Source organism: Durio zibethinus, chromosome 5 (assembly GCF_047325235.1).
Source record: "Durio zibethinus cultivar Kanyao isolate XHJ-2024 chromosome 5, ASM4732523v1, whole genome shotgun sequence".
NCBI lineage: Eukaryota > Viridiplantae > Streptophyta > Magnoliopsida > Malvales > Malvaceae > Durio > Durio zibethinus.
This window is the reverse complement of record NC_143166.1, coordinates 6,748,615-6,763,459: the sequence shown is the minus strand read 5'-3', so window position 1 is coordinate 6,763,459 and position 14,845 is coordinate 6,748,615. Positions and strand designations below refer to the sequence as shown.

The window sequence follows — 14,845 nt, the reverse complement described above, 5'->3', positions numbered from 1 at the left end:
TTAATATTTCTATTTTTTGTTTTAGTGACAAGAATAGGCATTGACAATGATTGTTTCAACTAATTGCTTAGTTAAATTTGAGGTCATTTTGAAGATTATATTTTACTTCTTAATAGTTCCTACCTTCATCCTTTTTCTAATTTCACTATGAGATATTTTTTGAGTTTTTAACTTATTTTCAAATAAAACTTATCTAATATTATTTATTTATTTATTTGGTGATAGGACTAGCCTTTAATAGTAATTGTTCAAGGTAATTGCTCAATTAGATTTGAAGTACTTTTGAAGATTATGTCTTTTACTTTTACTTATTACTGTATTTTCTTTGATTTTTAATAGTTATTTATTCTAATATTTTTCTATTATTATTTTCTAACTATTATTGTTGGTTTTGATTAAACAAAAACAATATTTGTTTGATTATTCTAGGTTATAATTGGTTTTGATGTTTATAATTTTTTTTTAATTTATGCTTTCTATCTTTTCTTACTATTAATTAAAACCTGTATTTGTATATTATTGTATTTTACATGTATTGGTTATACTATTAATTATTCATAATTACTTTGAATTATAGATTTACTATAGTACTTCTTAGGATACTTTATTTTTAATACTTTATTTTCCTTCATCTATCATGCAAGTTTTGTCATTATTAAATACACACACACATTTATTAAAAGTTATTGAAACAAAAAAAAATTAATACATAAGATTGATTTATGGTTTACTATAGGGCTAACAAATGCAAACTTTGGAATGATTGTTTGACATGCACTTTATCTCATATTTATGATTGCATTTTCCTTTGCTTTTAGATTAGATTATCATATAGTTCTTTTTGAAGTATTTGAAGGATTGTAGCTAATGGTTTTAAACAATTTATTAGCGACACTGCCAGAATTTAGAGTATCACCAATGGAATTTTACTAACGGAATAAATCCATCAATAAATACCAATAGATTATTGATGGACCATAATTATAAAATAATGCGATATTCACCAACAGAATATCAATGGAACACCAACGGAGACAATTTTCGTCTGTATTCAGTAGGTAAAAATTAGGTGAGATTGACAAAAGTTGACATGATAATCACCGACGGATTATTTTGTTGGTATTAAAAACTAAATTAATAAATATAAATTAATTTGCAAAAAAAAAGAAAAAATTTTTACTGATGGAAATTCCATCGATAAATTCATTAAAACTAAAATCCTTAATTCCCTTATTATTTCCCTAACCCCAAATCCCTACCATTTTCTCTATCTTGACCATAAATCCCCAACCATCATCGGATTGATCTATCATTCTCTTCATCATCGGTGTGTCTCCATGTTTTCGTTACTGTTTCGATTATCGTTTCTCTCCCTTCATCATCACATCATCATTGGCTTCTCTAGGTATTCAAGAATTTTCTTTTCTTTTCTCTACTTATCTTTTTCTCTTCATCTATGCTTGTTAAATGGTGGCCATTGCTAATTTATTTTTGCTATTTGTTTTGAAGAACCATTATCTTTATCAAGTCCTTAGTCAAACTCTGACATAACTTTTCATTTTCGTCAAATTTTTACATTTCATTTCACATTTTCAATGAAGGGGAAACATAAGGTTAAGGAAAACAAAAAGAGGAAGCTACCCACTAATATCAATTCTCAGACTATCCCTTTTTATTTTGCTTTATCATTGAAGAATAAAGGTTTTTAGTAGTTGGATAGCAACCACTCTCCACCTTCCATGTAGTGGCTAATATCTTCAATTTATGACCAAAGTTGTATATAAAATCATGAAATTATACATTGATGGATGTGATTAACCAACTCATTTTTCACGTAATGGAAAGTTATCTTTTTTTTTTCACATAAGGTCATGGTTTTTGCAAAAAAAAAAAGAGCTTGAAGCCCTTACTCCTCCAACCACGGATGGCTTGTTAAGGGTTCATGGACATATTCTCAATCTAAACTAATTCTACTCATACTACATTAAGTACAAGTGGCACAATTATCACACATCTTCTAGTGGTAGACACTCAAGCATGAAGCTTGGTTGATAGGCATTATAAAGTCTATGTAAGATGTTTCTAATTACACAATTCAAGTTCTTGGAGTAGGTGCTTATGAAACATAATGTTGATTGTTTGGCTATTAGATTCTAAGATGTCTTGCTCAATAATTGTATTTTGTTTTATTAATATACCTAGTTGCATGTTATTACTCTTATGCTGTTGAATGATTTCTTGTAAAACACCTGCTAGTTTTTTCATTAAAAGATGATAGTGCTATTGAAATAGAAAAAGAACCTATAGGTGTATATATAGCAGTAGAACTAATCTCAAGCTATCTTTGAAAGTTCTTGGTTTACTATAAAATTGTTCAGGTACTTGAAATGCAAGTAAGCCTTTTGATGTTGATGCTTTGGTTGACTAATTTCTAGAATCTGTTTGATTTTAAGGTTCTAATATCAAATATTATCCTTTGTGGATAAAAGCCATTTGCATAGTTTTCTAATTAATGCTGATGGTAAAGCTCATATTGGTGCTTATCCATAATATATGCATATCCAATCTCTATTTGACAATTATTATACATCTCACACTACAACAAATTTGGCAATTAGTGACATTTTTTCTAAGTGACGTATTATATTTTGTTATGCAAAGTATGTAAAAGGTGACGAAAAATATATTTCGTCACCTTTTTATATTGTTTTGATATTTTATATGACAATATATAAAATCGTCACATGATAACGTCAACAGAATCTTGTCGCCAAATTTTACCGTCAAATTTATTTGGTAGGAAATATTTTTGTGATGTTTTTTATTTTATGCAATGTTATAATTTTGTCACCAATTTAAAATTTTATTTGTGATGAATTTTTTTTTATAGATTTTAGGTGACATTATTAATTTTTGTCACAAATTGAACACTTTAGTTAACTATTAATGACATTAAAATTTTGTCACATCAATGTATGGTGTTATATGATAATAATATAAATGTCACAGACTTTTACCGCCAAATTTATTTGGTGAAAATTTTTTGTGACGTTTTTTATTTTAGGTAACATTTAAATTTTGTCACTAATTTAAAATTTTATTTGTGACAAAATTTTCTAATAGATTTTAGGTGACATTATCAAATTTTGTCATAAATGTAACACTTTATTTAACTATTAATGATATTGCAATTCCATCACCTTTATTTTATGGTATTATATGACAATAATATAAATGTCACAAACTTTTACTATCAATTTTATTTGGTAAAAAAAAATTTTGTGACATTTTTATATTTTAAGTGACTTTAAAATTTTATTTATGACGAATGTTTTCTGATAGATTTTATGAAACGTTATTAATTTTTGTAATAGATTGAATACTTTAGTTAACTATTAATGACATTGCAATTTCGTCACGTCAATTTATAGTGTTATATGATGATAACATGAATGTCATAAACTTTTACCTTCAAATTTATTTAATGGGAAATTTTTTATGACATTTTTTTATCTTATATGACATTATAATTTTATCATCAATTTAAATTTTTATTTATGACAAATTTTTTTGATAGATTTTAGGTAATGTTATTAATTTTTATCACAAATTAAACACTTTAGTTAATTATTTTTTATGACATTTTTTATTTTATGTGACATTATAATTTTATCACCAATTTAAATTTTATTTGTGATGAATTTTTTCTAATAAATTTTTGTCACAAATTGAATACTTTAGTTAATTATTAATGACATCACAATTTCATCACATCAATGTTTGGTGTTAGATGACAATAACATAAATAGATGTTGAAGATACTACATATGAGTAAACTACCATGTACACTATTTAAACATTTAAATTTATTATTTCTATTAAATAAGTCAAACTTATCTTAAAACTACATAAATTTGTAGGTGTATAAAAATGAGAAGATAGAGATTATGCAAATTGAACAAAGTTAATATGAAGTCATAAGACTTTTAGTTTTTATTTTAATATTTTGTTGGTGAATTTAATAATGTTATTTACAATATCTTTTGGATATTTTTTTCTTTCTCTAATATTATTGATCATATATTTTAAATTTTGTCAATTTTTTACATGTTCAAAATATACTATTTATATTTTGCATATATTTTGAACATGTAAGTGATTACATAATAATAATTTATATTTTTATTCACATTTAAATAAAATAAAAATAATCTGTACATTGTACAGTTAGTAGGCTAGTATATATTATATTACAACATATAAGAATATCTAATAAGATTTACCACGTAAATGCTTAAATGGATATCTCTTTTTTGACATATGGACAATACCTATTATGCATTATTCAAATCCAAATATCAAAATTTTCAGAAATAAAATCTCACTCAAATTATCTATGATTAACTCTCTATGATTGTTTCTCAAAAATAAAAAAAACCTCAATAAGTTGTAATAAAAATGTAAAACTTAAAAAAACTAATTTTATTTTATTAAGATTTCACCTAGAAATGTCCCTTTTTAAATTTAAATATCTCAAAGGGATACTTTTACTTTGGCAACTTTTTTTATAATCTTTTAGTCTTTAATCTTTTTAAATTCAAAACACAAATATCATTTATTATATATATATATATATTATTTATTTAAATTCAAAAGATATTTATCATTAATTTAAAATTTAAACATCCTAATAATCATCCAACATTTATAAATAGTATGAGGTGTAGAGTTTTTTCATTCAATTTGTAACCTTTTTGAAAGGTATTATTACCTTTATGATTTTGTTTTTATTAAATAATATTTATTATCAATTAATTTTCTTTTGACACACATTGACTATTTTTTTATTTTCATATATTTTTTCAAAAATTTCTTTAAAATCACATAATTTAATTTACACAAATATTATGAGCCAATTTATTATTCGATTATGTATATTTTTCTTCTTAAAAAATAATAATAATTTTATATTCTCATTCTTTTCAATATTTATATCACAATTATAATAGTGAACATATGTCAAATTTTTTTATGATTTAATTAAATTTTTATTCAATTGTTTTGAAGGAAAAAGATTGGTACAGAAATAGGCTTTCTATATAACTCAATAGTTATACGAGGTTAAAATTTTACTTAATCTTAAAACCCACTTTTTCCTTTTTTTTTTCTTATTTTTTTTCATTCCTATCATACTTTTTGTCATATTATCTACTTCTTGGCAAAAAATACATATATAATCTAACAGTTATATAAGATTGAAATTTTAAGTAATATGAAAACCCATTTGTTTCCTTCTCTTTCCTTTTTTTTTTCATAGTTATATTTGTCTCCTAACTCTCTTCTGATGTAGTCTCTACAATAAATATTGATTTGAATTTAAATTGATTTTTTTAATTTAGATGCATATATAAATTCATTTTTTAAATTTAAAATTTTTATTTATGCCATTTCATGTTCTTATATTTTAAAATACATCATGCTTTTGTTTTCTAAGTTAGTTTCTCTCTTTTTGTTGGTTTAATTAGTAACTTTTAATTACATTATATTGCTACTTTAATGATTTTTATCAAGTATTTTTAAATCTTGATATATTTTTTGTGAAAAAAAAATCTTGATCTATTGCTTAATTGTCTATTATTAATCTACTTTCAACAATTAGAAGAAAAGTTTTCGTATACAAGTTCAGAATTTCAGAACTATTGTGAGTTGCTTTGAGATCAAAATCATTAAAATTATGTCACATTGCATATTCTTTATATATAGGAGGTATGTATATATATTTATACATAAAAAAAGACAGTAAAAAAATAATTTAAGTTAGAATCAAGATAACCTTATTCTAAACTTTACAAACTTTATAGTAATTATTGAATATGAAAATAAAAAAGTAGTAATAAACCACTGATTTTTTTTTTTTATAAATTAACTATCAAATCTTTTAGCATGAAATAATGCATTTGTTTCCTATTTTCCCTCTTCAAGTACTTTTAATTTGATATATTTTTTCTTTTTTAGTATATAATAGTTTTTTTTTTTTGTAAATTTAACTAGAAATGTTGAATAGTTTGAATTCCTTTTTTTGGTCAAGTAGTTGTAGTCTATTATCATTTTTTAATTAAAGGAAATGAAAAAATACACTTTACTATAAAAATATTTATTTTAATTGAACACATTAATTGAATTTAATGCTTTTATTTCAAATTATTATGATAAATTGATATATTTATATTGGATATATTAATCATATAAACATAAAATCATTATCTGTGGATTTAAAAATTATTTGGATATTTAATTTTATTATGATTATTGTTTATAGTATGTTTTAAAATTTATCAAAATTTTAATTAAAAACTTTAATTTTATTATGATTTGATGGTTTAATTATATTATATATAGTTTATATATATTTTAAACATGTAAGAGATTAAATAGTATTAATTTATATTTTTACACATATTTAAATAAATAAAAAATAATTTATGCATTGCACTAGTAATAAATTTAATAAATGAAGATAAAAATATTATTTAAAATCACTTATTAAGTTTAATAAATAAACATAAATTAACAAAGAATGAATGATTTATTGAAAATTTTGTTCATTTACATGCCTACCTACTTATATCGATATAATGATCATTTTCATGCAATGGATCAAGAATATTTTTCACTTCTAAAAATATCTTATTCAACCAATGAGTTGTTTTATATTATATACATAATAATATTTAATTTGGAGAGGGTAATAAAAATATATATTTTTTGCCTAAAAAAATATATGCGCTTACTAGTAAATAGGAGAAAAGTGGCGTGCTGGAACGGAGCTCGTCCTCTTCAAGTGGTCGGCACATGACAAAAGCCTTATGCAGGCATGGGGCCTTATTGACGATGAGCTACGTTCGTCTTGAGAAAAGCTAACGGTGGATGCTAATTGAATGGGCCCAAACACTGTAATCCATAAATGACAGTTATTCTTGTAATCGAGCCCAATCATATGCTTGAGTTTAGAGATGGGGTTAAATGAATAAAATGATACAAAAAGAATTTTTATTTAATTTTTTTCAAACTAAATGAAGAAATTCCATTAAATATTTTTGTTTAATTACAACAACTAGATTTATTTTTCTGTGAGAAAGAAGGGGTAAATTTTGAATCCAATCATGCATTAGGAAAAACATGTGCCTAAACCAGAAGAAAATCAACCAAAACTGCTGGATAGCTCTTTCATCCACCGTTAACCATGATGGCTTTCCATCTATCGCACAGCATTTTAAGAATGTATATGATACATTTATACTATTTCTACGTGATCAAAATAAAGGCTGGATATTCAACCCAAATCCATGATAGTCGAACTTATAAAATCATTTTTTTAATCGAATTTTGAATTAAATCAGATTATTTTTTTCTTTAAAATGAAATTTTAAACAAAGCTGCCTCAACCTTATATATATAATATTTTTTATTTTTTATTTAATTTTATATTTATATTTTACATTTATTTATTTTTATATTTATATTTAAAAATAATATTATATATTAAAAATAATATTTTATTAATTTCAAGTCAATTATAATTTTATATATATTCAAATCAAGCGATTAGACAAAAAATAATATTTTAATATCATACCGAGTTCAAGTATTTATTATATAAAATTATATTGAATTCAAGATAAATAAAAACCGGTTCTAACCCGTTGGGACCTCTAATCAAAATTAAACATGGTATCCCATCAGAAAGAAGAATAAATGTTAAACATGGTATATCATCCCCACCTCCAACGTAGATGCATGGGGTACGCTTAGCGCATAGGTAGGCGGTCGGCTGTTTCTTCTCAAGAATTCATACCCGAAGTTGATTACAAGTTTTTTTACCAGGCTAGATCCTTGCTTCGCTTTAACGTATGAGTGCCCTAGAATGCAAGCTATCCCAGCTTCCCTGGCTTCCATAAGTTCCTTTAACTCTTCCCTTGTTCCAGAGTCTATCTGCGGGCTCTCTGGTACGATGAACCGTACTCTTTTTCTTGGTTTAATTACAGGTGGCGACCTTATCTCCTTCAACTCTGATGGGCCAGCTGCCTCTATGTTGTTTGCATCATCCTCACTCATTTGAATCCCGTCTATATGGCTAGAACATGATCCAACAACTGTCATTTTATCATCATCCTTCACCAGATCTTCATTAACATTGCCAGGGGAAACATTTTCTGAGCGAATTAACTCTGCTATGCTGCAAACAAGATCTTTCTCAAACTCCATGTCATCTTTATGAACATCACGATACCCGTATCGTACAATGCACCTGTAGAGCCTGAACTCCCTAGGGCCAATATGACCCACCAGAAACCGCTCCTCAGGTCTAACATGAGGAACTGGGACAGACTTGATGCAAAGAAAGACTAGGACCTGGTGGAAGGCCGGAAGGTTAGTGACAAAATGGGAGAATATTGCAGGAATTCCAGATACAAGATCTGTGTGTATAAGTCCAATCCCACGAACCCGTACTATGCCTAGACTGGGACCCAAGCTAAGTAACCAGTCAATGGAGACCTTGTTTTGAACATCAAACTCGTACTTTTTCAGTGTGCCATAGTGCCAAACACACATGACTATCAGGAAGATAAATGCAAGGGCAATTGGAACCCAGGCCCCTTCAAGGAACTTGATGAGGGAAGCTGTGAAGTAGAGTGCTTCAATTGTGCCAAAAAAGAAAACAAAGCCTATAGCGAAGAACACACTCTTTTGCCAGCATAACACAATTACCAACGACATTAGGCAAGTAGTGACCAGCATCACAGTTATAACAGCCAAACCTGTTCCACAAGAAAAATGAAGAGTCAAAACTACTAGTTAAAACTCAGAGACAAAAAGTATCCAATTTCTGTTTCATATTGAAATTCAGAATACATTTTCAAGGAAAGGCAGATATTAGATATGAAACATGGTTTCTCGAAATAAAATAATAAATGCAGAGACAAAAAACAACTGACTTTCTACTCTTATGTCTTGTATGCCTCAAACACCAATTATATTGAGCCAAACTTTCTGGCAAATTTTAATTATATCAAATCAATTCATATAGAATCTCCTGAGATTTAGGTAGAAGTGAATCAGTTCGTTTTTCCTCTTTCAGTCTCCTATCTAGGCAATGGCATGATGTCAAATCCACAGATATGGCTGCAAATGGAAACATCCCTGACTACATTGCACAAGTATAGAAGCAAGCAACTATTATCATTTCTTAGCATTTTTGGGGTTAGTGGAGTTTGGATGGGGATTAGGCTTTTAACCCACAGGTAACTAATTTCTGAGAACCAAATACACGTCCAGCATATTTTTCATGGATGAATAAAAATGGAATAGCACTGTCAAGTAATTGGTGTGAGAAGCTTCCTAAACAAGACCATTCACAAGCCAAAACAAATTATGTACACAAAAGAAAATAAGTAATCCATTGGAAAATGAAGCTAGCTAATATATCAGAACCTTGATCCCTCATGTGATCAAAATCTCTTTTACTCGAACCAAACCATTGCTTAGGAATAACTGGTACCTACAAAATGCAATCTACGATTTGATAGTCATAATATAAAGGAGCAATCTCCCATTTAAGCCCAATTTTAGTTGGTCCTAATGACACCATATGTTTGCCAGTTTCAATATATAAAGACATGGTTCAGGCAAGAATATGAAGCTAAGATGCGAGATGCTCCCAAGTCCCAAGTTATACAACCAATTGAAGGCATTTATGTTAAGAGTTGTAAGAGCAAGCCAAGGGAGCATTGTCATACCTGATGCATTACCCATACGCCTTGTGTCTCTAAAGCCAACAGTAACTGCCAAGCATAATACCATCAGGAGCCAGTTAATCTCCGGAATGTAGATCTGACCTTGGATTTTTGATGATGTGTGGACTATTTTGACTCTTGGGAAGCAACCAAGAGAAGAGCACTGTTTGATGATTGAGAATGTTCCAGTTATGATAGCTTGGCTTCCCACTACTGCAGCTAGTATGGCTATAACCAGAACTGGCCATCTTAACTTCTCTGAAGCAATAACATTGGATACTTCCAGTTAGCTGAAAACTCACCTATCATCCAAATCTTAGTCTTCAAGGAGACAGCTCAAGGTACCTACCTGGTACAGATACATAGAATCCAATTCGATAATCACTTTTGATAACATGATGCTGAGATAGATAGGCAGCTTGCCCCATGTATGCAAGAATCAAGGATGGATAAACCAAAGAGGTGAAAGCAATCTGCAGAAATGGGAATTCCCAATGGATAAAAGCTGTTATTCATAGCATAATTCAATGCTGAATAAGAAATGGCAAGCATGCAACTGTCAAAAGTTTTTTTGCACGAAAGTAAATGTTTTCCAAGCCCAAATTTTCATCAAATTACTAACAATGTTGTAATTTACACTTTAAGAATTGCCAGTTGCAAACTAAAATGCATGCATGTGTTCCTAGAAGATGTTTAGTTTTCTCCTGAATGGTCAAAACCACCCCATAAATTAAAAAGGAATTAAGATGGCATTGCCAACCAAAATCATAATTCAGCAGTTCAAACAACTTGCAACAAAAATTTGTTCAAAAGTCCATGAGACAAAACAATCAGGTCTTCCTGACAACACAACTCTAACCATGCCAATTTAGTTTAATGAAGAAATCCTCAACCATGAATTAAGCTTTCAAGGATACATACCTTTATTGACAATTGTGAAAAATGTCCAAGATCAGCAAACATAGCTTCTGAGCCTAAAACATGAAAATGTAAATAAACTTAACAATCAACCTCCTTATTCTAAAATGACAGCAAAAAACAATCATATCATCTGACACACTCACAGTCACACACACATGCATACCCTTACCTGTTATACACAATAAAATACCACCCAGGGACATCCAACCTCCTCTCCGTGTTTTCCTCAAAAATTTGTACATGTAATATGGAGAGAGTGCTTGATACACATGAGGATTCCAGCGAATGATATTATATAAGCCAATGGCACTGATGCAAAGAAGCCATATTAGAACCACAGGTGCAAACAAAAATCCAACCCTGTGTGTGCCATAATGTTGTAGGGAAAACAAGCCTATCAGTACAATGCATGCGGCTGGAACCTCCACATCTGCAAAAATTGTTGAACCTAATAAGAGGCAGTATAATGCTAGACGGATGACATATAAAAAGGAGAAGATGCTATAAAGACTCATGGATCAAATAAAGAATGACTCAGATGGAAGCAAAGTACTTAGAGTAAAGTTACAGTTAGTAATCATGGTCAAAACTTTTCTTAAGACAAATTTCCAAAAACATTTCAATGAGAGCAATGGTCACCTTTCACCAATAGAAGCATCAATACTGACAACTTCAATATAACATCTTACTCTGAATATAGCATCATCTCACTTAACAAATGAGACCAAAGCTGTAAAAGCAGCATTAGTCATGCTAGTATTTGTAGGAGTATAATAATAGCTTATCTGAAGTTCCAAAAAGAAAAACATACAACTAAACATTAGTTGCAGCAACTAAAACCACTGCAAAGACCATGAGTCCTTGTTTAGTGTCAACCTGAAACCAAGGGTCCCATCAGCAAAAAAGTTCAAATTGTACAAGCTTCGGATAAGTTTTCTTTTATGAAAACTTGAATTATTAAGTTTTGCAACTGTAACTTGCAAAGTAACAGCATGTTAAGAAACTGGATGCCTAAGTTTGCACTCCTGACAACTGAATATTGACAGGTAAAACATGCTTAGTCATCCAATACACAAAGATGGACCATTAGCTTGATCTAAACTGAAAATTTCAACTGACCGGAGTAGGCAAGCATAATTATCACTAAAGAAATTCAATCTATTAGTTTGAGCAGACTATGCAACTGTACATGCCCCAGTTTAGCATGTTGATTGATAAGTCTAACCCAACTTGAGGTGAAAGATAAAACCCATGGTTCCACAGCACGGTACTTGTTTTGGGATATGAGGGACCAAGATTGGGAACTATGATAATTGAGGTCATAGAAATAATGTGCCGGATCATTAGGTTGTTGAAGAACATATGGCCAAGAGACAAATAATGGAAACTTGGAAAAGCCTAGACAACCATCCTAAATTTTAAGAATTACTGAAGCAATCAAAAGGACCTAAAATCTCATTTTGTGCTGAAATCCAGCAACTCATTAACAGGGATTTGCATCATAGATTATTTATCTAGAAAAGTACCAGAAAACTTTGCCTAAAAGCAGAATTTCAGGAGGGAAAATTTTACTTTCAATCATTATTTGTCTTCTCTGGTACTCACCCCGAAGATATTTAGAAGCTACAGTTGAGTGCAGACATACTAAGTCTAAGGAGAAAGGATCTTACATTTGTGATGCTCTTTTGACATTGAAAGCTCCAGCCCTGAAACCGCAGAGAAAACTGCAGGCAAAACCCCAACAATCAACCAATCCAGTTCATGACACAATTACCACAAGAAATCAAGGGGAAAAGCCCATAATTACCAGAAATAGCTGGCGTGAGGATACCGTCCCCAATCACCATACAGGTCCCAATCAAAGCAAGAACAAGCAAGGACCTTTGCAACACTCTATACTTCTCTAAAGAGGATTTCAACCTTGACCTAAAACTTGATTCTGGTGCCAATCCAATGCCATCTTTTTTGTACTCAATCAGCTCTTCATCTGCCAATTGGCAATTGGGCAGTGAGTTGACTCGGGCGTGCCGACACAACAATGAATACAAGGCAAAAGTCCCTCCTTCACCATTATCATCAGCTCTAAGCACTATAAACACATATTTGAGCAAAGGCACCAAAGTGAGAGTCCAGAAAACGAAAGACAAAACACCATATATTTCTTCATTTGTTTCAGAGTGTTGAATATCTTCCTCAAATGTGCTTTTGTAAACATATAAAGGAGAAGTGCTTAAATCCCCATAGACAACTCCTAGGCTTTGGTATGCCAAAGTCAATACTGTTCTCCATGATTCCTTCTATAACAACATAAAATATAAACAATCCAATTAGAATCCTGAAATTAATGCCACTTTTAAATCCTTGAATGATTTTTCACTTTGATCATTCAACATTTGCTTTCAAAACTTAAAACTTTATCATAAAAATAGAAATGGATTTTCTATAAAAAAAAAAGGGGGGGGGGGGAATTAAGACAAATTTGCTAAACAAAACCACCTTACCTTAACATAGTTTTGGTAAACACCAGTGTCCAGATCCATGGGTGAAGAGATTCAAGGAATACCCATTTGCTAGAATAGCCTCCCCAAGTATATACAGACAGACAAAGTCAAAAACTTTATTAAAATAAGAATACGAAGATTAAAACTAAAGCTTTATTCTTTTATATTGACAGTTGTATATATGTATGTAGACAGCAGTTGAACAACCATCAATGGAGACAGCAGCAAGAACGACAACCTCCAAAAGCCAAAAGCCAGAAGTGAATAACAAGTATAACACACTTGATAGTAAAACTTGTAGTGATTAAAAAAATGAAAAACAAGGACTGTTGGTATGAATTCTTTAACGTGTGAGACTTTTGGAGAGGGAAGACAAAGTTTGGCTTTTACTTTGGAGAGAGAAACGCTTCGGTGGGAATTTTAATTTTCTTTTACCATATATATATATATATATATATATGATGAGTTGTTACTGTATAGATTTTATAGTATTTTATTATACTATTTCATTATTGTAACAGTATAATCAAATATAAATTTATATATTATTCAGAAAATATTATTTTATTTGATATAAATATATAGAAGTTAAAGTTTTTAACGTGAATGATTTATATTATTGATATATGAATGATTTTGAAAATTATCATGTATTCCATATGTTATTTTATTTGAATTATTTTTAAAAAATTAAATTAATTACATTTATTTTTTTAATTATTTACATTAAATAACTCTCAATTAATTCACATTAAAAGTAATAAAACTTTAATTGTCATCATCATAGAATAATTTTTTATTTATTTTTTCAATTATAATATTCAACTCTTAAATTACATTTATGTAAAAAAAATTATTCACTTTTCAATTTTTTAATATATGGCCTATTTATTTACTCAATCTTTTAAGTTATTTATACATATTTAACATGTATATATATTAATTTTAAAACGATTAAAAGATGATTAAATCAATCTTATTTTATATAAATATATAAAAGTCAAAACCTTTGGTAAAAAAAGAAAATTTGTAATTTGAATGGCTTATATTATTAACATGTGAACAATTTTGAAAATCATCATTTGTTTTATATTTTATTTTATTTAAATTATTTTTAAAAATTAAAATAATGATATTTATTATTATTATTTATCTTAAATCACTTTCAATTAAATTCATATTAAAAAAATAAAACTTTAATTGCCATTATAGAATAATTTTATAGTTTCTTTTTTCAATTATAATATTCAACTCTTAAATTATATTTATGTAAAAAAAATTCACTTTTCAATTTTGTAATCTATAACCTATTTATTTACTTCACCTTTTAAGTTATGTATACACATTTAATATGTGTGTATATATATATATATATATTAATTTTAAAATGTTTTAAAAAATATCAAATCAATTAAAATTAATTTTGAAATATATCGAAATCCTTATTTTTCATTTCTCCCAAACAAGTTAAATACATAATATCTTATATATAGATATATTCTTATATAAATATAAAAAACCCAAAACTTTTAGTAAAAAAAAAAATTTCCAATGTGGATGGTTTATATTATTGATATGTGGACAATTTTGAAAATTGCTATGTGTCTTGCATTTTATTTTATTTGAATT

The 14,845-nt window shown here is 28.3% G+C and overlaps 1 protein-coding gene across 1 annotated transcript; it reads right to left on the bottom strand.

The window, feature by feature from the left end:
- Positions 1-7,605: 7,605 nt before the first annotated feature.
- On the bottom strand, positions 7,606-13,629 carry LOC111282877 (potassium transporter 6-like). Its single transcript, XM_022871161.2, has 8 exons — positions 13,217-13,629; positions 12,523-13,012; positions 12,386-12,439; positions 10,885-11,145; positions 10,716-10,768; positions 10,144-10,267; positions 9,798-10,052; positions 7,606-8,819 (listed from the first exon to the last, which is right to left on the bottom strand). The coding sequence occupies exons 1-8, from the start codon at positions 13,253-13,255 to the stop codon at positions 7,759-7,761; spliced, it is 2,337 nt and encodes a 778-aa protein (XP_022726896.2). The 5' UTR covers positions 13,256-13,629; the 3' UTR covers positions 7,606-7,758.
- Between the last annotated feature and the right edge of the window lie 1,216 nt (positions 13,630-14,845).

Bases quoted from the DNA above. Each gene is read 5' to 3' on its own strand.
- LOC111282877 (XM_022871161.2), bottom strand. From the start codon at position 13,255: ATGGATCTGGACACTGGTGTTTACCAAAACTATGTTAAG. The intron at 10,769-10,884 runs GTAAGGGTATGC...TTCATGTTTTAG, and splicing joins TATTTTATTGTGTATAACAG to GCTCAGAAGCTATGTTTGCT. The intron at 10,053-10,143 runs GTAGGTACCTTG...TTATTGCTTCAG, and splicing joins ATTCTATGTATCTGTACCAG to AGAAGTTAAGATGGCCAGTT.